The following is a 23568-nucleotide window of genomic DNA, read 5'->3' on the forward strand; positions in this document are numbered from 1 at the left end:
CTGACGGATGCCTCTGCAAAGACTACTCCCCCATCAGTCAGCCACGCCTTCCCACATCAGTCAACGGACGCATGAAGTGGGCATGTAGGGTTACGCCCCGTGCCCACTACATGCGTCCGTCGACTGATCCCCATTGACTTTCAATTGGGACGGACGCGCAATGCATTGTGGATCCGTCCGTTCCGTTGGAGCCGTCGGCTCAGTCATGGCTCAGTCAAAAAGTTGAAAAATGTTCAACTTTTTCGGCAGCGACGGATCCGTCATCCAATCAGATCGCGTATGCAAATGTAAGCACTGTGACGCGACTCGGGCTCTGACGATACTGGAAAGCGGGAAAGCGGGTCATCTTGCATCGCAACAAGCAGGAAGTAGCGGGAAGAACCCGGCGAAGCGATTTGATTGGCTGACGGATGCCTCTGCAAAGACTACTCCCCCATCAGTCAGCCACGCCTTCCCACATCAGTCGACGGACGCATGTAGTGGGCATGTAGGGTAACGCCCCGTGCCCACTACATGCGTCCGTCGACTGATCCCCATTGACTTTCAATGGGGACGGACGCGCAATGCATTGTGGATCCGTCCGTTCCGTTGGAGCCGTCGGCTCAGTCATGGCTCAGTCAAAAAGTTGAAAAATGTTCAACTTTTTCGGCAGCGACGGATCCGTCATCCAATCAGATCACGTATGCAAATTTAAGCACTGTGACGTCACTCGGGCTCTGACGATACTGGAAAGCGGGAAAGCGGGTCATCTTGCATCGCAACAAGCAGGAAGTAGCGGGAAGTAGTGGGCATGTAGGGTTACCCTACATGCCCACTACATGCGTCCGTCGACTGATGTGGGAAGGCGTGGCTGACTGATGGGGGAGTAGTCTTTGCAGATGCATCCGTCAGCCAATCAAATCGCTTCGCCGGGTTCTTCCCGCTACTTCCTGCTTGTTGCGATGCAAGATGACCCGCTTTCCCGCTTTCCAGTATCGTCAGAGCCCGAGTCGCGTCACAGTGCTTAAATTTGCATACGAGATCTGATTGGATGACGGATCCGTCGCTGCCGAAAAAGTTGAACATTTTTCAACTTTTTGACTGAGCCATGACTGAGCCGACGGCTCCAACGGAACGGACGGATCCACAATGCATTGCGCGTCCGTCCCCATTGAAAGTCAATGGGGATCAGTCGACGGACGCATGTAGTGGGCACGGGGCGTGATCAATGAGACCATTTCCACCGGGCGCGCCGCGGAACGTTTCAGAAGCGTCCCAGGAGCGGCGTGCCGCGCCGCGGCGCTATCTTTTCCGTCCAATTCTATTTTTGCCGCGAGCCGCTGCTAAACCGCGTCAATTTCGACAGAGCAGGTCGAGCCGGGCAGGAAGTGAAAAGTAAAAGCCGTAGAGCATCCGGTCAATTTTCAAAATAAAACACAATACTCAGCTCATGTAACTTCACATCAACATTATTACGTCATGACCGTTGGCACCAGGTCAGCAGTCAATCAATCAAAGGGTCTCAGAGGTTCGGCAACATGGACGACGAGAGACTCATTGTCGAAGTTCAGCAACATGAAGTCATTTATGTACCAAATCATCCTTTTTCTAAGGAAAATGTCAGAAACGACAAAGCGTGGCATTTAATTGCAATAGTTTTGGGAGTGGAAGGTGAGTACATTAGGTTTAGGATTATCGCCTGATCTCGTGATCTCGCGTGAATACGGCTGGCTCGCAAGGCAGCGCTACGCTGCCGTTACGCCCCGTGCCCACTACATGCGTCCGTCGACTGATCCCCATTGACTTTCAATGGGGACAGACGCGCAATGCATTGTGGATCCGTCCGTTCCGTTGGAGCCGTCGGCTCAGTCATGGCTCAGTCAAAAAGTTGAAAAATGTTCAACTTTTTCGGCAGCGACGGATCCGTCATCCAATCAGATCTCGTATGCAAATTTAAGCACTGTGACGCGACTCGGGCTCTGACGATACTGGAAAGCGGGAAAGCGGGTCATCTTGCATCGCAACAAGCAGGAAGTAGCGGGAAGAACCCGGCGAAGCGATTTGATTGGCTGACGGATGCATCTGCAAAGACTACTCCCCCATCAGTCAGCCACGCCTTCCCACATCAGTCAACGGACGCATGTAGTGGGCATGTAGGGTTACGCGCCCGGTAGGAATGGAAGCAGGGCAGAGCATAGACATCTTATAGATAGACGGACCATTGGCTGCTGGGACGCGAGAAATACGGCCGCCATCTTGGAGTGGTCAACCGGGAGCAGCAACAGCAGCAGAAACAGGAGGCCGGGCTGTTGTTCAGCTCAAATCAGCGGACCATCCACAATAGGAATCGGGGGATTACTTTTCACAAGCAAGATTTAACATTACCGTACTATTGGTATAATTGGTATTGAATAATAAAACACGCCAAACCATGTGGCCTTTATCATAGCTACACGTATGACAAAAAAACGCATGAAAATCAGTGGTATTCAGTGAGGTATGATTAATTAAATGCGCTGACAGTTCATTGCTCCAGCCAAACGGATTACACTGAGTGGAGCAGATGACCACTCCAAGATGGCGGCCCCGCGTCTCGTCAGCGCCAGTAGGCGGTAGCATTCGATGCTCCGTCTATCATATAAGATGTCTATGGGGCAGAGGACGCAGCCGTTCCGCGGTGCGTACGCGTCCGGTGGAATCCCGGTGTAAGATAGCAACGAACAATGGGCGTGTTTGGCAGAGCAATGGTCGTGTTTTTCCGGTGGGCGTGTTTGGCAGAGCAATGGGTGTGTTTGGCAGAGCAATGGGCGTGTTTGGCAAGTGGCTCCGGCTGCAGATAGACCCTACCCAGAGTGGTAGATATAACAGAGTGGAGACACTTCCATTGGACTCCGTTGTAGCGCCTACTTCCGGGGTATGGAGCCTCGAATAGCTCCAAACAACCATTTTACGGCGTAGGAGATCATTCATTTCCATTGCTGGCCGTCGAGTAACTTCTGAGGTAAATTGATTAAATATCTACCTCTTTTGAATTGTCAACTTTCTATATTGTATCAGAGGCCCTTTATGATGCATATACTGATGTTTATTTGTAAATGCACAGCGTAATTATATATATTTTTTATCTTGGTAGACGACCGATTGCCTGCTGGTTTGTTAGCTCAACTTCGCCATCTGTGAAGGTATCTCCAGGGGTAAATTGATTAACTAGCTACCTCTTTTGAATTGTCAACTCTCTATTGTATTAGTGGTCCTTTATGATGCATATACTGACATTAATTTGAATATGCACAGCGTAATTATATATATTTTTTTATCTTGGTAGACGACCGATTGCCTGCTGGTGTTAGCTCGACTTCGCCATGTGAAGGTATCTACACCAACAATTACGAAGTTCAGTAGTGAATCTAACTTTTATTTAGTTATTTATTCATGTTGGATTACTAGGATCATTTAGGTTGATTTAAGGACGGCTTTAATGATGCGATAGCTAGTAGAAATAACCGTGTTTGTTTAATTATATCCTGGAAACTAAAAAGGGGGATGTTCAGCACATTAAGCCCTACAGATGCCGCCGCTTCAACAATGCTGATAATGATGGGCGGTGAATTTAACCTGTATGGATTTTTTGTTTTAACTTCTTGTTGACTGAATATTTTCTCTTTCTTAGTGCCAAATTGATTCTTTTTTGTTTTACAAGAGCCCTCTCTGCTCTCCTTCTCATTAATTTGTCCTTTTCTAGTTGCCTTATTAGGTCCTCCACAGTCGCCCCATCAGTCCCTGGCAGTCTGGTCCCTGGAGCAGCTGGCCCTGGCAAAGTTATTCCTTCACTGTTGACCCCTGACTGACTGGCCCTCGGCACACACATCCCTGGAATGGATCACCTGCCCCTGGATCACCTGCCCCTGGATCACCTGCCCCTGGATCACCTCCCCCTGAATCACCTGCCCCTGGCAAAGTGGCCTCTAGATTGCTCTCTCTGTCTCCTGTCATGTCCTTTTCATCGCTCTTGAAATCCACCTCAATTTCTCCATCAATCTCTGTAACAATTACAAGGTAATGTTGCTGTTATATGTATTTTGCCATTGCATTTGCAACTACTGTCATCTCCAATGTAAGGCAATGTAAGAAAATGTATTAGAGCAAAACATTTCTGTAATGTGAATTAAATCATCTGCCACAATCAGAAACCAATAAAATGTATAAATGGATCTACCGGCAATTGTTGATTGGGTAGAAATGTGTCGATTATCTACATTGTGTGCAAATCCTCAGAGAATCCCTGACCTCTGGTTGTTTTTTGAACTGAATGTACAAATATGAATTATGTAATCTCATTAGGAGTGTAGTCTATCCTTGAATTACATGAAATGGGGAACTTTGAATATTTGGCCTGTTAAGCCCTTTGAGACTGTAATGGTGATTAAGGGCTATACAAATAAAATTGAATTGAATATTGTTAGCTGCATGGATCATACCGAAGTTTAATTTGGCGCAATATGTGTGGTCTGTTGCACTTGGTTCTGGAGGCACCCTCACAGAAGGGGGTTTCCTCTTCTTCAGCTTAGGGCGATGAATGAAAACTGTTGGGACTGCATCGGGCCTCAACTTCAACATCCCTTCTCTTTTTGTGACAGTGAATTGGTCATCTTCAAAGTGTACCTGTAGGCTTGTAAGATCAGTTTCCATTGCACTTCAAATATCATTGAAAAGTCATAATTCTCTACACTTAGAATTATTATGCCCTCTGAAATGCTATCAAGTGATGTGAACATTACTTACATTACATCGTTTTTGACTGTTGCTGACCCCTGTCACTTTAGTCCTTGGGGAAGCCATACATGTGGTCGAAAACAATTTTGAATTTGCTCAGGGCTATTATAAGTATTGTAATGGCATAAAGTATAGTATATTTGCAACGTTATATGTTAATGGTTTGCCCTAAGTATATAGTGTTCCCTGCTGTGTCCATTGTTGAATCTGTTCACACAATCGCACTCACTTGTTCTTGTCACACTAATTGTTTAATAAAAAATAAAAATATTTCATTCATCCAAGCGTAATGAGTTGTTATTCTTTAATATATTTGATACTTTGTGTGGCTCATATCTTAAAATGATAATGGTAAAACATTTTGAATCCTTTGATCAATACAGATGTAAGGTAAAAGTTAAGGTTAAGCCAGTATGCTAACACAAACGTGAAGCTTTCCCTCAAACTTAAAAACGTAGTAATACTTCTAGATTGCTTTCAGTTGTCCCCCAACCACTCTAAATGTAAAACTGACATTTACAAATATACAATAATGCAATAACAGTCAGACAAATACTTGTATGTGTTTTTTTCATTCATATTTACCATTCAATATTGAAATCTCTGCTGTCGTCCCATAGAATAACATTGACAGCGCGGCGTGTTTGGAACTATTGAGGCTTACATGAACCACGTGACAACCACGTGACCACCCTGTCGGCGAGATCATAGCGTGTCGCAACTCTCTCTCTCTATAGCTCTGACCCTACCCTACTCACTCCCTGAGCTACTGCTGTCCACACACGCGAGATCACGCTATCTCACGAGACTTCTCGCGGTTGCTCCTATAACTATGCCCTGATAGTACTCAACTCGACTGTACTTATATTTGGTTTTATTTTGTTCTGCAAAGTGTGTCCGCACATTCAGACAATGCTTTCTATTTTAGCGTGTGGAATGGTGTTCTTCCCAGGTCTGTTCTACGGCTTGAGGAAAGTGCTGAAGTCCGCCTTTACACACTGGAGTGATGCGGATGTGGTGGTTGTTAGCGAAAGGTAATGACTAAAAAATGACCTTCTGGAATGTTAAATGGACAGTTAAAATGGAAGTAAGGTGAATCGTATGTTAACGTCACACTTTGGCTCCAGATTGGTCTCCTCCGTCCATGCGTCGTTGGCCACTGTGTCTGGAGTCCTGGTGGTAAACACCTGCAGGGATGTAATGAATGACCGGTAGGAGTTTACACTAATGAAACTGCATACAAACCGAAGCACAATGTGGATCGTGACAATTTCTTTAAGAGATATTTCGTCTAGGACAGATCTAGGACAAGCACTCAAAAGTTATTACTGTATAATTATTTTAATGTTTGCATCCATCATGTCCAGAATGCAGTTAGGCAGAGCTATTTTAACTTTTTCACATCCTCCCCACAATGCAGATGTTAATAATCAAATCAGGTTATGTTTACCCAAGACACAGAGTGGCCTGTGTTCTCATCAAGCAGAAGAATGCATAAGGGGATGCCTTCTCCCTTGTGACCGGTTTACCCTTGCCTGTTCCTACCAGACTCTCGTACTTCATTTAAGTTGCACAGAGAGTCTCTGGACCCACTCAATTGACTAACGATCTGCCATAACAAATCGCTGGCCGGGAATCACGTTGTGCGCAGGCTGTAAACAGCCATGCGTGAAGATGTCCGTCAACGAGAGCTGACTTTAACGTCATTGTTCTCAGCCACTCCCTCTATTTGCTGATTGGACGCACCAAAATTTGGACGGAGAAAACCCACTAACATACCGCAGACCCAGACATAGTAGGCCTACTGAATGGAAATTAAAATTGAGCGGAAGTACTTAGGCGGGCTGGGCCAGGCTAGGTTTACCCCAGGGTCAAAGGTTAATATTTATATGACACTGAGATAAGGTAGGGTGGCTAGACAAAACAAGGAATAGGAAACTGCTTAAGAGGATTAAAAGGATACAACATATGGATTTTCCCATCACATTTGCCTGCCTTCTCACACAAACTGGCTTTGTATCATTGTATCGTAGACACTGGCTGGTGAACAGCTTTGTGCTCTTTGGGGCCCCCTACATGGCCTATGACCTCTACGCCATGTACCTGAGCCACTACCACCAGCAGAGACTGATAAACAACAGTGCTGCTCACCAGAACCACTCTCTGCAGACGGTAAAGGCGTTCCTCTCGAAGGAGCGACTGCTGGTCTTCCATCACATGGCCCTCCTTCTTGTTTTCATGCCCATTGTTCTGGTATGCAAGACTTCATTGAACCCCCTCAATTATGAAACTCAAACTGTAGAATGCTTTATGTACTAGATGCATAGAACCGTAGAAAGATAGATGGATCAATATTTGGACTGGCTGAACCGTCTGTGTGTGTCCATCAGTTCTTCAGAAGAGACCTTGGAGACTTCTTTATAGCTTGTTTTTGGATGACAGAGTTCAGCACTCCCTTTGTTTCATTGGGGAAGATTCTCATTCAGGTAAAGTGGTTGTGTCCAACAAAACATGCTGTTAACTTTTTAGTTTCTTATGTACTAACCAATTCCTAATCTCACTAATGGTTTACACTTGCTTATTTCTAGTTGGGCTTGGAGAACAGCAAGCTCCACTGGATCAATGGGGTCATGGTTCTCTGCAGTTTCTTCACCTGCCGAATACTGCTCTTCCCTTACATGTACTGGATGTACGGTCAGCAGTTTGACCTCCCCCTACACAGTGTTCCCTTCCACCTGCCATTGCACTGCAACGTGGGCAACCTTTCTATCATGGTCCCCCAGGTCTACTGGTTCATATTGCTGGTGAAGAAGGCACACAGACTCTACCGGAGGAAGGTTAAAGACCAGGGGCCAAAACAAGAGTGAAACTTTGAATGGCACCTTTAAAAACAATTGAAAGGTAGTTTAATTAATTGATGGCTTTGTCCCCAGAGGCACTAAACCCATTGTGAACGTGCCATACGAAACAACATGAATTTATAAATTCAAAATCTGACAGGATCTTAACAAATTTTGTCCTTTGTTTTACAAAAGTTTGTTTTGTAATGCTGGTGGTTCTATGGGGAATTTTCCTAATAAAATAAAGTAAAATTGTATTCTGCTTGTCAACATGTTTGTAAGTGTCTTAAACCAAGTCAAAAGCTTAGAGATGAGATGTCTCTTTCCTTATTCTAAATGGACAATGCAGTCAAGTGGTAAGAAATTGAAGAGCCATATTACGGATAGATGACAGTGAAGTGATGCTTTGAAGTATTAGCTTTATCCTGGTGGGTAAATCATTAACACATCCCAGTGTAGCATGAAACCATGGCCAGTTATTTTTTGATATAACCTTTTTATTTATGTTTCAAAAAAATCTTGTAATGAGGGCAGTATTTGAAACAAAGGAATAGCAGAGCATGGCTTCTTTTTCAAGGGGTAGAAGACAAGAGCTTGGCTATTTTCTGGTGCAGTACCGCCTTCATCTCCTGACTCTCCAGGTTGTCTGTGATGGTGGTGAAGAAGTGTCTGGTGTTGGCGCTCTCCAGGTGAGAGCTGCTCTCAGGGTAGGAGGCCATGACGCTATCATACAGGCTCAGGGTCTCTAGTGCGCACAGGAACAAAGCCTCGCACTGTCCACCAGGCATCATCACCTCATGAAGGAAAACAAAAGTATTAGATTATCTCTTCACAAACAACGCAATCTTGGCTAAACATCTGTATATTATTTGTGCAAGTTGCATTTTCCCCCAAAGACAAGCCTAGGCTTATGGCCCTACAATTCTTACAAATTTGTGAGCACATTAGGGTGTCCTAGTATTTCATACCTGGACATGTTGGACATGACAAAAGAGTTGGCCGAGTACAAAGAGAACCTCAGCACTTAGATCTCCCACTATTCCCTCTGCAGAGTGGACCACGGCAGGGGACTTGGTAGACTTTGGATGGAGGCTGGAAGAGGACTTCTCAGGAGCCACCTCTTTCCATTGTTGAACCTCTCCGGACTGGGTCCTGGGCTTGCTCTTGGGAGGATTGGGTGAGCCGGAGGTCGGGTCAGCCGAGCTGACTGATGAGGACGAGAGACCCATCTTGGTCCTGAGCACCTCCAGTGTTTGCCTGATGGCGTAGGCGTACAGCCTGCCCACGTGCGCCCATCCCTGGACCGGCAGCCAGCCGTCACAGCTGGAGCCACAGAGGAACTGTAAGGCACGCAGCAGCAGAACAGAGAGGCGCAGCTGGCTGGAGAAGCAGCGCAGGTCCAGCAGGGGCAGGTAGTCCACATACTCAAGGGAGTATGGTGTGTGGAGGAGACCAGAGTCCAGCAGCTCCCCCAGGGCCCCCAGCAGCCGCCGCCACTCAGACAGTGAGCACCAGGGCAGCATCTGGGCCAGGGCCACCAGCAGGCCCTTGCTAAACATGTTGATGTGGTCGGGCTGACGGCGGTCCACGCAGAGGTGGGAGAGCATTGTGGACCGCAGGGAGTCGGATACGCAGCAGCACTCCAACCAGGCCAAGAGACCTGAACCCTGGCCGTACTTGGGCAGCTCCAAACCCGACCATTCCTGGAGAGAATAATATAGGTAACAATGAATGTAACCGCACAATGTGATTAACATAACACTTGAAGAAAATAAAACACCAAAATTAGGGATTGTGAAGGTGGAAGTTCAAATGGGACATACCGTAGGGACAGTGCCAAACATTATGCTATAGTTTGTAAATGGCTTACATTGTTGTCAGTTGGGTTACAGTAGTCGCAAAACAAGTCTGACCACTCGCGCAGTGTTTCAGAGATAGTGCTAACCGTGATCCTTCACTCTAAAAAATTAAATCAACTTATTAAAAGCAGAGTCCAATTAAACGCTGAGTCCGTTTTACTGGCCGGGTGTGGCTACACGTTTGACAAATAAACGCTGGTCTCCATTAGACACCCATTCAGTTTTTTCTAGAAGTTAGCATAATACACCAATAAACTGGATGGCAACCACCGTAAACCAAGAACAAGAAGATTGAAGCGCGAGTGTTCTGCCCTCTACCCCCAGCGTCTTGCCAGGTTGCATGACAACATCAGACAGACGTATTCCAGGCATTACCAATTTACGCCAGTAGATGGCATCCGTGCTTCAGTTGGACCAAAAGGAATTGGACCATCAGTGGACCGAAAGGAATTAGAGCCCTGTTTCATATAGACTCCTGTCCCAAATATAAGCTGGTTGAGTTCAGTGATTCAAACAAATAAAAGCCTGGCCTATTAATTTAAGTTTTACGGTATGGACATTCAGGTACAATTATTACCTGCTCAGCAAGATCACAAACCGCTAGCAGAGACGAGGGAACTTCATTTTTGAAGTGCTCTCCCCAGACAGGCTGGAAGTGGAAGCGCACGGTCCAGTCAAGGTCCTCCACCTTGCTGTACAGCCAAGACAGGGCCCTGGACCAGGTGGATGGTTCAGAGGCTACCACTCGGCCCACTGCCTGTCCCAGAGTGCCCAGAACCCACACCAGCAGCTCCTTGGTGTCTGATGACAAAGGTGAGGTGGTGCCCCCTGCTGGAGGCTCCCAACATCTAACATAAAAATGACATTACATAGATTATATTAGGGCGCACTTACACTAGGCCAGGGGTCACCAACCTTTTTGAACCTGAGAGCTACTTCATGGGTACTGAGTCATACAAAGGGCACCCAGTTTGATGCACTCTTCTGAAATAACAAATTTGCTGATTTTGCCTTTAATTATATATTATTAATTTTGATTAAAGGGGACCTATTATGCTTTTCGACTTTTATGACCCATAAACGTTTTTATAATGATTGATAGTCATGTTTAATCATACACAAAAAACGATGTCGATTTTCGGGATACGCTTTCAGCCTTCTCTGTCAACGCTCGGTTTCGTCCTTCTCAGCCCCCTCGCCCCCCTCCTGCCAACCCAACTCCGTTGTGATTGGTTACCTTCCTTGAAGCGCGCGCGCGGGCAGATTTGACCAGGCATATGGGGGCGCGGCAGGAGTGCCTCTACGTAGATGATTTCCCGGAAATGTGAACAAGTGAATCGCAAACGTTGTCCCGAGTGTTTAGCGCTCTGCACAGCCACCCAAGACTGTCAGCAGGGAATACGTCGAAATGCATGTACGTCATTATTTGACACTTTAGTATGGTTAAACATGACTCAATCATTATAACAACATTTATAGGTCATAAAAGTCTAAAAAGCATAATAGGTCCCCTTTAATGAAACTGATTTCTCACAATAATTATCAACAATGACTTAAAAAAGGTGGGAAATAGTTGTTCAAGAATGAGTTATGCTATTTTCAGAACAGGCCTGCGGGCCCCTCATATGGTCCTTGCGGGCGCCCTGGTGCCCGCGGGCACTGTGTTGGTGACCCCTGCACTAGGCAATCTGAACCATACTCAAGTACGTTTTTCCCCTAAAGTCTAGATTGTTGGCTAGTGTGAGCTCACCATCCGTACTCAAGTACAGTTCAATTCCGTGGCCTTAGTACACTTTGGAGAGGTGTGCTCAGGCCACGGTACAGATGCTAATGAGCCGACACGCGCACATGCACGGATACGCAACCTGAGCTGGATGACGAATAGTCCATGGCACCCTTGGTGCGAGAGCGAGTGTTAGATCAAAAATCCCCCGTTTGTCACCGCGCAGACTTTCTTGGTTCACTGGAGAAGGTGGGCTGCGCACAGAGTCTAGACCTCTTTAGAATAATTGCATACCTCCGATTTTTTTTATTTATTTTTTATGCATGAAAACACCAGCATGCAAGAATAAGTTCATGTCTGAGTGTAGGCTACAAACGCGATTGACTATTTACAAGTGCAAAAACGACAACATATTCTTTATTTTGCTGACCACTTGTTTTTTTTCCCGACAAAAGCCTCGTAAGGACAGTTTCTCTGCATCTCTCATAGATCGCACCATCTTTCAACGTCTTTGTTTAATACGACTGCATCACCTTCTCTCACATGATCAGCAGCTCGCGGATTTCACTTTCTCTCCTGTTAAAACTGCTCATGATGATATTGCTGCGTTGTCTCTGTGGAGACAGTGCCGCAATACCACCCACCCCCCGGAAGCGCGGAGCCGTCGCATTTACAACAGAATGAAACCCAATAAACCGCCAATGTGTGCAAGGTCCGGGAGGGTAAAATGGGGTGCTAGCTCAGGCAGGCAATTTACCTTGGGCAGTCTAAATGCGCCGGACCGTGCTGCGAAAAAAGCGTGCATAAAACTGCATATTTGGCAATGGGAATGGGATAGTAACATTACTCAATAGAGCAGCATGGTAACAGCAGACCTGAATGCTTGGTTGAGATGCTGTGCCAGAACGTAAAGTAGTGGGAATGGAGAACACAGCAGCATCCAGTGAGCAGAGGAAGGGGGCTCCTTGACCTCCACACACAGTGCACTGTGGAGTATCTGCACAGCCAGCTCCACACTTATTGGGCCGCCTGGAGGAAAGAAGATAGTAATTATTCATTGTTCAAATACCCTTACTTGATTCACACTTGCTAGGATGCTACGCTGTGAGTAATCAGCCTCAGTGTATCCTATTCAATGATTAAGCCTAATGAGATTCACATTAATTTAATTACCTCCAATTGGTGCAGGGTAAAGTTAGAATGCATGTATGTATCAAGCACCCATTTAGGTTGGGTCTTTTTATGTTGCTTTGTAAAACAGTTTAAAAGGAAGAGAAATTAGTATATCGATAAAGCAATCCTACCGTTATGAGAAAAGATGTGGGGCAGGACGAAGGTTTTAACAACATCTGCGGGAGAGAGAAAGAAACCCCCCCCGTGGCGTCCCTCGACCCCACAGTCATCCTCTGGGACCGGCTGCATCAGCAGCGCCAGAAACCTCACAAACTGATGTTGCTCGCATGCCAGCAACGCTTTGTTCCCAATGGCTTCCCGCAGGCAGCAGCAGAGTAGACTCCCCTCTGTGATACCCCCTCCCCTCAGACCGGGCAGCTGCAACAGGATCTTGGCCATGAGGGTGAATCCTCCCTTGTTGAAGATGGCTGCACTGCAGCAGCTCCGCAGCGTTGCCTCTGGGTTCTGGAACGCCACCCGCGCTACAAGGGACGTGGCCGTGCTCAGGTTGTCAGGAGAGCCAGCTTTGGTGCCCGCCGAGTCCCCTCCCTGGATGATGCAGTTGAAGGCCATGTTGAGTTCCTGGTCGAAGCCTAGCACCAAGGCTGGAGGCGGCTGTCCCCCGAAGAGCCCCCTGCTGGACAGCCTCAGCATGCTGGCCAGCGCCTGGTTCTTGTCCCCCAGCGGGAGCTCCAAGAAAATATTGGCAATGATATTGGACATTTTTTTACAATGGCTTACGTCCACAGTTTCCCTGCTGCATATGCTTATCAGCATGGTGGCAAGTGCAAAAACAGTGTCCTTTTTACGGAACACAGCCTGGTTCCTTTCCAGGCAGTCTGTCCACTCGCTGCCACTAGTAGCCCAACTGGTCTCCCTGACAAATAGAGCAGCAAAGTCCAAGTACTCCTCCAGGCGGTGGTCAATGATGGTCATGGTGAGCCTGGCGCATGCCTCTGGGCTGCAGTGAACGGCAGGAGAGGTAGAAAACTCATCCTGTACACCTCTAATTAAAGTTACTAAGTCTTTCAGCGTCTGTTGGTCTTCTGCTCCGCTCATTGACTGGTACAGGGTGCCGTTTTCCAGTGCCACAAGGCCTCTCTGGAGGCTCTGTTGTAGTCTGAAGGCAGAGTTACTGGGATCGGCGCTGTCAGACACTTTCAGAAGACCCTTCTGCAGCCAACACTGCGTCAGCTCAGTGATGATCCGAAGAGCACGGGGCAGTGTCGTGATGTCGGGTCGAAACTTGGCAGGCTTGCTGCAAGTGCGAAGGTCAAGCTGGGCCTCTCTGAGAAGCGCCAGGCTCCATTTTTTGTCTTCTTTCTCCTTGAGGCTGACGACCTTTGTCAGGAAGTGCATTTTTTCCTCTGTGGTGAGAATGACCACTCGGTCAAGTAGAAACGAGGTGTAGATGGCATCAAGGGCGACTACAAGGGCTTGCTGGCTGAGGTCCGCAGTGGCTATACAGTCTCTTACGTCCCAAAGCGTTTGAAGTAGCATGTAAAGGATGTCTAAAGGGGGTGAGGACCGCAACACTGGTAGTGAAGACAGAGGTTCTAAAGGGAAAGATGTGTCCAACTTGAACCTCTTGGCGGCTTGATGTGACACGCCACCGTTTTCAAGGGACGGCTTGGAAGTGAGACGTGCAAACTCATTGGCAAAGACGTCCTCCGGGATACCCATCCCTCCATCCTCGCCCCGGACCCCTCCCCTCCACAGCTCCCACCACACGTCCAGGAGGAGGCCGATGTCACCCTCTGAGGTTGGGCTGCAGACCACATGATCTACCAGCAAGCTCAGCTCGGAGCAGATCTGAGGGTCGGGTAGACGGAGGAGAAGCTGCCCGTATATACCGGCAGCTGCTCTCTCCTTCACCAGCTCCAACAGCACGACTCGATTGATCTCGGGGAGGCCACTTTGTAAAGCGAAAAAGAGGTTCTCCCTCCAGGCGGTTTCCACATCCTCTCTCCTTTCATTGCACAGCAGTTTGCACCACAGAACGGTCACTATGTTTGTCTTGCATTGGATGGCGCTCGAGGCCAGGCCAACATTGCATTCAACTTGTTTGCAGAGTTCATCAACAGCATCTAGGATGGGCTGTCTCACACGCTTCCAGTCTCCCTTTTGAACGGAGCGAAGCGACGAGGGATGGCACAACTTATTGGCTGAGAGAAAGCCTCCTTGAAGAATTGCCGCCTCTGAAAAGTTGGGAAAAGTGGCTATTACATTTTGATGCATGCTTCAAGTTCCCGGCTGAGGGTTTTCTATCACGGCTTTGAATCGCCCATTCCACTTTATATTACTGCTATCCAACGTCTGAAACAGACCATTTGGTCGATATAAAAAAAGCTGATTGCATTGGCTGCTTATATGCTATGGCCATATCTGTTGATTTTCAAAAAATGGACAAAAGGGTAGAGTTTTACAAATAATAAGTAATGGCCAAAGGAAATAAGACACATTGTGCAATCAGTTGCTAAGGGTAATAAAAACCCTTTCTCCCATCTCATATAATCTCTCTCGCTCTCTCGCACACACACACACACACACACACACACACACACACACACACACACACACACACACACACACACACACACACACACACACACACACACACACACACACACACACACACACACACACACACACACAAAGACAGTTTCAACAACACATCCATAAACTAAAACCATTTAATTAATTAATATTTAACCTCACCTTTGTCCATATTTAGTCTGATGGTTAGACGGATAGAATTAAGGATATATTACATGTCCACAACGGTACTATTCTGACTTTCGTTCGTCTAAAATATATACTTTATTAAATTCATATTACCAACGTGCAGCTCTGATAAACTCAGAGCCATGGTGGAGTTTGGAAAGCACGCGTTAAGTACTTCCGTATCTCACAGCCAACGAGTTCGTCCCGAGCCGTGTCTGTCTGATGTACTCTCGCGATGTTACAGCGCCACCCTACGGGAGACATCCCTCATGGGCGTTCCGATTAAACGAAAGTGAAAACTCAGGAGTCAAAATCTCCTAACGCTTCAGACTTGAACTTGAATATCTGGAGGGTCTTACGAGGGTTACGACGCTTTGCCTGAATATAGGAGTATAACATAGATGAACTAACATGGGTGTATTTCTAAAACTATTTATTTGCATGTATTTGTTCGGAGGTAAGCGTTTAATTTCGTTGTGTTTCTGTTTGTATTTTGTAGATAAACAATGTGCGTTTGGTCTTAACTTCTGAGTGTGTTTGTTTCTCCTTAGTGATCTGTTCTGAGGACCAGGTCCCGTGGCTCGCTTGTACATTCATCGATGAACGCGTGTTCCTTAACAATGAGGGTCACCGCGAGACGGAGCTCCACCCCAGAGACGCTCTTCTGCAGTTCGGTCCAGCTGGCGGTCCACCTGTCAACCCCCACACAATCACCTTCTTGATTACTGGTAGGGATCTCAAGCCATAAACGTCATTGTGGCTGTTAGCAGAGTTGGTTGCTCAACGATCCTTGATCCACTCTAAACCAGTTTAAAACGTCCTCTCTTCGGTAGCCTCCAGGGTGGACCTGCGCTCCTACATAGTGGGGGGCAGTCCAGAACACCTCGAGTGTGAGATCCGCAGGTACAGCATGAGGGGGATCCAGGGGCTCTGGCCCAGCAAGGGGGCCATGCCTTATGACCTCTGGTTCACCTGCACCGTCAAACATCCAGAGGACTCCTTCACCTTCACCGGCTACCTAAGACACACACCAAGCCAGCCCCCCTCATCAATGGAGGATTATGACAGCTTTCCTCCTATTGGGGACAGAGAGTTGATCACAGCCTCAGGTAACCACCAGCCTCATCCATGTTGACCTCCTTGGTACGACAAATATCAATACAAAAACACACGACCACAAGTAAGTTCAGAACTCTTAAACCGTAAAAAACATATTGGATATGAATGGGCTCATCTCTCAAGCAGGCTTCACGATAAAATAGGGTCTGTACTTTAGGTTGCAATGTTTTCAGTAACCGGTTTTCAGGACATTTCACCCAATCACCACCAAATGTTCATGCAAATATATCTCCCTTGGAAACTTTACAGTGGCAGGCGATTGTAATGCATGCATACATAACACTGTGTTGATATTGGTTGAAATGTATAGGATTCTGGATTTCTTGTTCCAGCTACTCAAAATATGGCCACCGAAGCACAGACATGTCGGCTGGAGCAGCATACCCTCCTCTGTCTTGAGAGCCTATGAATGGGCCTTTTAAAAAAAAATTAGCATGCGTTATAACTTATTTGTCATGAAAGTAAGAGGGTTTATTGTTTATCAGTATGAAAGACAAATAGCTGCCCGATTTGATTCCATCTTGCTCTCTCTCTCAAGCCTCTTCACATATGTACTGCTGCAGTGCCCTGTTCTCAGATGTTTAAGATATGCCTCTAGGCCCATCCTTGTCCTATCCTGTCTGTGTGTGTTCATCCACCCAGCCTCCATGGTGCTGCACACACGCTCCGTAGTGTTGAAGGTGGCGCTGCGGTCCCAGCAGAAGCTCCAATGTCGGTTCTCCGTGGACCACAAGGGGCCCAAGTTCAAAGTGGGGTGGCGCGCGCAGATCAAAGGAGATTGGGTGGAGCTGTACAGCCACGACAGCCACTCAGGAGTGACCCGGGGGTCGGGGGTCAATCAAAAGGGGCTGTTGTCTACAGGGGACGCCACCCTGTCCATCCCCTTCGTCAAGATCTCCAGCGAGGGGAAGTACGTCTGCTCCGTGTCCGTGGGGCAGCTAGACGCCAGCCTCGACCTGGCACTGCATGTCTACGGTGAGTTAAGGACAAGGGACGGGGAGGTGGTGCAAACCTTGACCTGGTGCTGCACGTCTACGTTGAGTTTGGGATAGGGGTGTTGAATGATAAAACCGTTTAGGAATTGGATAAATGAGAAGATGGAAGAAGGCTCCAGAGTCTAATCAGTCTCAGGCCACCTTATATATTTGAACAATGCATTTAATACTGGTTAAAGCAAAAAAAATATTTCTAGGGGTCAATCAATCAAAACAATAACAAAATACGTAGTTTGATGACGAAGTGATGAAGGTGGGATTATGGGAGTTGTTTTCTTCCAGCATTGCCGGTCATAATCGATCTGTCGTGAGTTATGCAGAAATCCTTTTTGTGACGATTTAATGTATTCAAGTTTTATCCGTGTTACGTTAAGTCACGTTATGTCATTAACGTTAGTAGTAACATAACAATATCTTGCTGACTTTCCATTTGATGAGCTGATGGGCTCATCATTTCAGTAGGGGGTTTGGCAACACTGTACACAGGGAGGAGATTGTTATGGTGAGTGACGGAACACAAGGATTTAACCATCCAGAAACTAGGGAGGGCCAGGGATGAGGTACTTACTGTTAAACAATGATCTAGTGATTGTCTGGAGAACCGGGTCGAAATATCGTGTGCTGATGGAGGATTGACGGCTGGTGTTGAGTGCGGGAGATGAATGGAGAATGGCCCCCACTTGGTGGCACGAAAACAAATGGTACTACCAACCACCCAAAACCAAAAAATATATTTTTTTATATAATAGTATATTTAGTCAATAGTATTCCAACCAATTGCCAAAAATAAAAGGGGTGGGTGTTGTGGGGTTTTGCGCTGCGTTCATGATAGTTTTTACTGGATGCACGAAACACGGAAGGGAGGAGCGAGCTGGCTCTGTTTGTTTGTTTGTTTCTCGCTTCAAATACCAACAAAAGTGACGTCACCCAACAACACTGATACAACCTTTAAGTTAGAAAGATATTGGATATTTTACAGATATTCAGACTCTAAATTACGGCGATGTGATGCGGGGTAGTGAACAGTTCCCCGCGTCTTCAATGTACGGTGTGGTTTGTAGCAACATATGGTTACTTATGCACTTACCCATCAAGGGTTTCTTTTATATGTTGGTCTCCAACATGAAATGCCTCTGTCTCCTCAGGAAGTATTAGTTCCCCTGTAATCATTATTTTATCTATTACATGATTAACAAGTAATAGAATTCATTCGTAAAAAGCCTTGCTGTCATGTTTTATTCTGTAAGTATAATACACATAAAAAATCGAAATATATATCTTTGACAGTTCGAGATTGTGTGACCCCTCTGGTTCTCTGAAGGAGGTTTCCCCCGATGGTTTCTCAGGATAAAACCCTACCAGCAGAGCAGTGACCTTCCCCCCTCCTCCCCAGAACCCCCCAGCGTGTCTCTAAACGTGGGCCCTGAGCTGGCCCTGCAAGCCGGCGCGGAGCAGAAGGTGGTGTGTGAGGCGGAGGGCTACTACCCTCTAGACGTGGAGATGGAATGGTACCAGGAGCCGCCCGGGGAGCCGAAAGACTACAGGGCCGGGGCCCCACTGCCCACCAAGCTCAACAACGTCCTGCTCTCCAGCCATAGGCACAACCGCGAGGGCACCTTCGCTCTCTCAGCCTTCTTCTACTACCGGGCGGCGCTCCTGGACACAGGGCGGCGCTTCACCTGCAGGGTGATGCACCGCTCCCTCAGGACCCCTGTCCGCAAAGGCTTCATCCTTCTGGTCCACGGTGAGTGTGTTAGGGGGGCTTCAACCTGCTGGTCCACGGTGAGTCTATTAGGGGTCAGGGCTTCTCCCGGCTGGTCCACGGTGGGTGTGTTAGGGGGGCTTCACCCTGCTGGTCCACAGTGAGTATAAATGAACATCCTTTTCACTGTATAGTGATAGTGAAAAGGATGTTCATTTATACTCACTGTATTACGGTTTGCTACCACAAAGGTAATAGGGATATGTAACTTATGACATACTGGTGGAAATTATTATGGAAACACTTAAATAATGAGGTTGAATGATGACAATATTGACAATAGTCAATAATATGTTGCCAATGTTCTCTACCAGAGCCAACCAGTTGGAGGTTCTACCTGGCAGTGGTCTCAACGTTGGTCATATTTCTGATCATATTCAGAATGCTACACTACTTGTACACAGGTCAGTCTGAGGCTTGATATACAAACTCTGTACAAGACCAGTATTTTTGATACTGGAGAGTAATCATCATCTTCTTCTTCTCATCATCGTGTCTTAGCCCGTCAAGAGTCGAGGAAGGTAAGATTATGCTAAACATTTCAGGCTACAGGTTCCCAGATTGATTATAGATTAGAAACCATGTCTTCAATGTAACGACACTGATGTTTTTGTGTGTGTGTGTGTGTGTGTGTGTGTGTGTGTGTGTGTGTGTGTGTGTGTGTGTGTGTGTGTGTGTGTGTGTGTGTGTGTGTGTGTGTGTGTGTGTGTGTGTTTCCTCTGCAGAGCAAACCCTATTAACTGTTTCTACATAGGTCCCCTGCGTGTGGATCCCTGGCTGAGAGGGGTCCTCTTGGGCTGGGGGGTAGGGATTGGGATGGGGTCAGGGGTGGTAGATAAGAGAACACTCTCTCGGGTACAATTCAACTTTATTTGGATCAATACTTCCCAGGGGTTTGATGATTGTTTGTTCTCCATGAACAATAAGCTTACTTTGTGTATGTGTGTTATTTGGGGGGTTGGTAGATGTCAGAGAGAGACAATGGTGTGACTGTAGGAAGTTTTCTCAATAAGAAGTTGACAAAAAGGTGTATTTTACCTGATAGGGAGATGTTATGTTCATTCTCAAAATGATAATGAATTTGTGATATTTATTATTTTTGGATTGTCATTATGACTATAATTTGTACAATTTATGTTTGAAAATGTGTTTCAATCACATGCTTGATAAACCAAAAAGCAATCCTCTAATGATGGATCTATTCGGCAACGAAGATTAAAGGAGCATTTCACCGTTGGAGGCATGAATATGTATTGAAATTGGGTCCTATATGTAGTCGAATAATAAAATAAAATTCTAATTTGGTGCCGTCTTCACCGAGAAAAGGCAGAAAGTGACTTTTTGGCGCTTGTGGATTGAAGACAACAACTCCCACCATGCACAGCTTCGCTGGCGGCCACTCCCGCTGATCATCTCCGCCTATCGGACACCTCCTTGTTCCATCTACTAATGGAACAAATCAGTGTGGAGCTTGACCCGACGTCACTGGCAGAGAGTAGTGACGCTTGCACAGAAGCATACGGCCGACATCTTTCTTTATTCTGGGTGGAAATAGTAACATAGTTACGCCATTAAATGCGTTTATGTAAACATTTTTAGCGAGAAATGTGCATTATACTTTCATCATGTTCGCTCGTTGAATGTGAAGGATGTTTGGTTTGATAGTTATGACGAAGAGGGAACGCTCCATTCACTTGCATGGACAGCGTCTCTGGTTGCTAAGCAACCTCAACGTCTTGGCGGACTATCTGCTGATCAACGGGACTCTCTAAATCGACGCCACTTCGACCTGGGCGGGACTTTACGTCCTACGTCACTCGCTATGGGTTTGCATGTGTGCGCGTAGCCGTTTGTCTCAGGGATCTGTGCACGAACTCCCTTGCACTACAGATTACGAGCGTCAGTGTCGTACGCGATGGAGGGTGGGTGACATTCCTACAGTCTGTGATGATAGGCTATATTTCTACAAGTTACTTACTATTACTAGCGATTAACATGACGAAACAACACGAACTAAGCTAACATTAGACTATAGCCATACCAGATAACGCCATACCAGCTAACCCTAACTATTTCTATTAAACTCTGAACCATTTTGCAACAGGCAACTGTGTGTTGGTGCGTCTTATTGCTTCCCACGTCTGCGTCTGCATCTTTCCCACTCCTGGCTAATAGTTTCAGCTTTTGTACTGTATATCAGAAATGATCACCCTGTACCACACTGCTGACTTGTTGATGTTTTGTGAGCACTCACCCATTTCTCTAGGTATCTTAAGTTTCCTACTGGAGTCATCAAACATTTGGACTTCGTTATTGTAAGAAATATTGTGTTGCAAAAACACTTTGTGACTTACCCTTAGCGTTACCCTAACCTTAACCCCAGTAACATTTCTTCATCATAAACTACAAGTTACGCAAAATGGCATACAAACATCCAGTCCAATATGAAAGAAAAAAGCTAGCTTCATTAAAGGTTGGGTACGGAATTCGCTTTTTTGGCCATTTTTGCTAAATTACTTGAAATCCTTATCATAACCCGCTTACAGCCACTGAGTTAGAAGTACTGACATGAAAATTAAACAAGTCAATCATCTGTGGAACGGGCAGGGCTCGAAAAACTCCAGCCAATCATTTGGATTGCCACCTCGTTGCATTGGACAGTAAGTACGTCAATCAACGGTCGTACTGCACTCCCCCTCCCCCGCGCCCCGCGCGCGACCCCTTCGTGCAGTACTCGTGACCCAGAGCTCGTGACCCAGAGCAAGCTCCTGTTTGTTGTTATCCTGCGGTAGCTACTGGAACTAGTTAATCCACATTTGGACCTAGCAGTAGAAGACAATTTCCATGGCAGACAAGACGCCACCATCCCCACCACCACCACCACCACCAGCAAAGAGAAGGAAAACTCTTTTTCAGAGAGTAATTGATAATAAAAACGCTGAAAGAGAAAAACTGAAATCAAGAATAATCCTAGGCGCTGCTTTCGAACGTTGGCAGCCACTGAAGGACGAGAAGGGTCTAAAAACCGATGCTTGTGTGGCGGTTGACCTAGTTTCAAAGTTGATACCGTTTATACTCGGTAATACCGGTGTTGAGACGAGTGTATTACTCGTTGTGAAAATGTCCACACCGCAGCAACCCTAGTGAAAACCAGGACTTCCAATACAATTATATGAAACAAACATACATTTTCTAAAAATAGTAATGATTTATGTGACCGTTTAATGTTTATAACATCTGGTGCAACCATAGCCACGAGAACGTATTCTCAGGAAAAAAAAAACTCAGCCTGCACTAGACTCGCAACTCGTTACATTGATAAAAAAGATATATAGCAGCGCAGCTCAATTACACCAGTGCATGCGCGCACAGTTGAAAATCGATCGTTGTGTTCACTTCCTTCACACCATGGTTCACATCCAGCTGCTCACAGAACAAGTTTAGCGCACCACCGCTACCCTCACACTTTTTCATATAACCTTTTTTCAGCACTAGGTCATATGAGCATTAAATAAATGCTGCGTCTCAAAATGCCTTGGACAGCAGCGAGGATGACTCGCTTTGCCACGGGCCAAAACAGTTCGGAGCGACCACAGCCAGAGCGAACAGAGCGGGGCAGAGGAGTGTCAGGAATAGTCTTTGGTGTACATCAGTACGGCCTATTTTCACTACTGTTTAGTGGCAATGCAGTGTTTTATTCTATGCCTTTTTATTTTCGTATATTATTTCAATGAATACAATTTATTTATTCATAAAAACAAGATCTGGTCTTCAAATCTTTTTTCCAAATATAGGTCGTCTTACAATGGGGTTTGTGTTTATATTCGGACCAATACGGTACAGCGGGCGCTCACATGACGTTAAGCATTTCCTGGTGCATAATGTGACGCTTCAGAACCTAAAATTCCGTTTCTCCCCGTTGACACGACAACACATAACCGGCGTTTTCAGAAATCTCCACTTTGGCCGGAGTTTTTAGAAATGATCGTTTTCTGTGATAAGACAGGGCCTCGGACAGGGGGTGTTGCAGCACCCCCAAAACCCCTACTTCCCGTGGTACTGGGTGCAACTTACAGCTGAATGTAGTGCCATGTTGTTAAACGAAAACCTACTCTAGCCTGGCTCGCTCTCGCGCATCTCTGTTCGCGCTCGTGCATGATTGCGCGTCCAGGTACTTGGAATGGGTGGAGTCAGAGTCAGCGTTGAAGGAGAGGGGGTAGGACCATTTGAGTTGTGTATTTTCAAAATCTGCTGGCGTTTCGCAAATCGCGTACCCAACCTTTAAGGAATCGAACCCCTTATCCCCGCGTTAATGAGTTGTTCTCTGACCACTAACCTATCAGGTCTTAGTACATGCGATTCAAGATTTAACCACTTGACAATCTTTAAACGTCGGTTGCCTAGAAATTGTAAAGACAGTGATGTGTGTACATTGTGCGAGTATCCGTCACTCGCGATGTGTGTGCAGTCCAAAATGAAAGAAAAAACCTTGCATCACTAGGGAATCGAACCCCCAATCATCAGTTGGTCGTTGGTAACTGTAAACAAAGAGATCGCATTTTGTTTAACTGCTAACTAACAAACGGGTTTATGCGTTCACTGAACAAAGATTATGGAAATA

The 23568-nt window shown here is 46.3% G+C and overlaps 3 protein-coding genes across 4 annotated transcripts; 2 read left to right on the forward strand and 1 right to left on the reverse strand.

Moving 5' to 3' along the window:
• Positions 1-5501: 5501 nt before the first annotated feature.
• LOC130405433 (TLC domain-containing protein 3A-like) lies at positions 5502-8249 on the forward strand. Its single transcript, XM_056610505.1, has 5 exons — positions 5502-5786; positions 5880-5963; positions 6786-7005; positions 7143-7238; positions 7341-8249. The coding sequence occupies exons 1-5, from the start codon at positions 5665-5667 to the stop codon at positions 7617-7619; spliced, it is 801 nt and encodes a 266-aa protein (XP_056466480.1). The 5' UTR covers positions 5502-5664; the 3' UTR covers positions 7620-8249.
• On the reverse strand, positions 7327-15291 carry gemin4 (gem (nuclear organelle) associated protein 4). 2 transcript variants are annotated; one of them, XM_056610502.1, is made up of 6 exons: positions 15186-15291; positions 12479-14545; positions 12050-12203; positions 10029-10299; positions 8561-9295; positions 7327-8386 (listed from the first exon to the last, which is right to left on the reverse strand). In XM_056610502.1, the coding sequence occupies exons 1-6, from the start codon at positions 15214-15216 to the stop codon at positions 8165-8167; spliced, it is 3480 nt and encodes a 1159-aa protein (XP_056466477.1). In that variant the 5' UTR covers positions 15217-15291; the 3' UTR covers positions 7327-8164. The 2 variants fall into 2 exon arrangements, with proteins under 2 accessions (XP_056466477.1, XP_056466478.1); XM_056610503.1 differs by having other exon boundaries at positions 7329-8386; positions 15066-15275.
• A 37-nt stretch (positions 15292-15328) lies between these two features.
• Positions 15329-19768, forward strand: dhrs13b.2 (dehydrogenase/reductase (SDR family) member 13b.2). The gene is made up of 8 exons (XM_056610504.1): positions 15329-15528; positions 15623-15799; positions 15905-16180; positions 16833-17165; positions 18579-18929; positions 19262-19351; positions 19449-19468; positions 19673-19768. Exons 1-8 carry the CDS (start codon positions 15483-15485, stop codon positions 19685-19687), a joined length of 1308 nt encoding a protein of 435 aa, XP_056466479.1. The 5' UTR covers positions 15329-15482; the 3' UTR covers positions 19688-19768.
• The last annotated feature ends 3800 nt before the right edge of the window (positions 19769-23568 follow it).

Source organism: Gadus chalcogrammus, chromosome 16, assembly GCF_026213295.1.
Source record: "Gadus chalcogrammus isolate NIFS_2021 chromosome 16, NIFS_Gcha_1.0, whole genome shotgun sequence".
NCBI classification, from domain to species: domain Eukaryota; kingdom Metazoa; phylum Chordata; class Actinopteri; order Gadiformes; family Gadidae; genus Gadus; species Gadus chalcogrammus.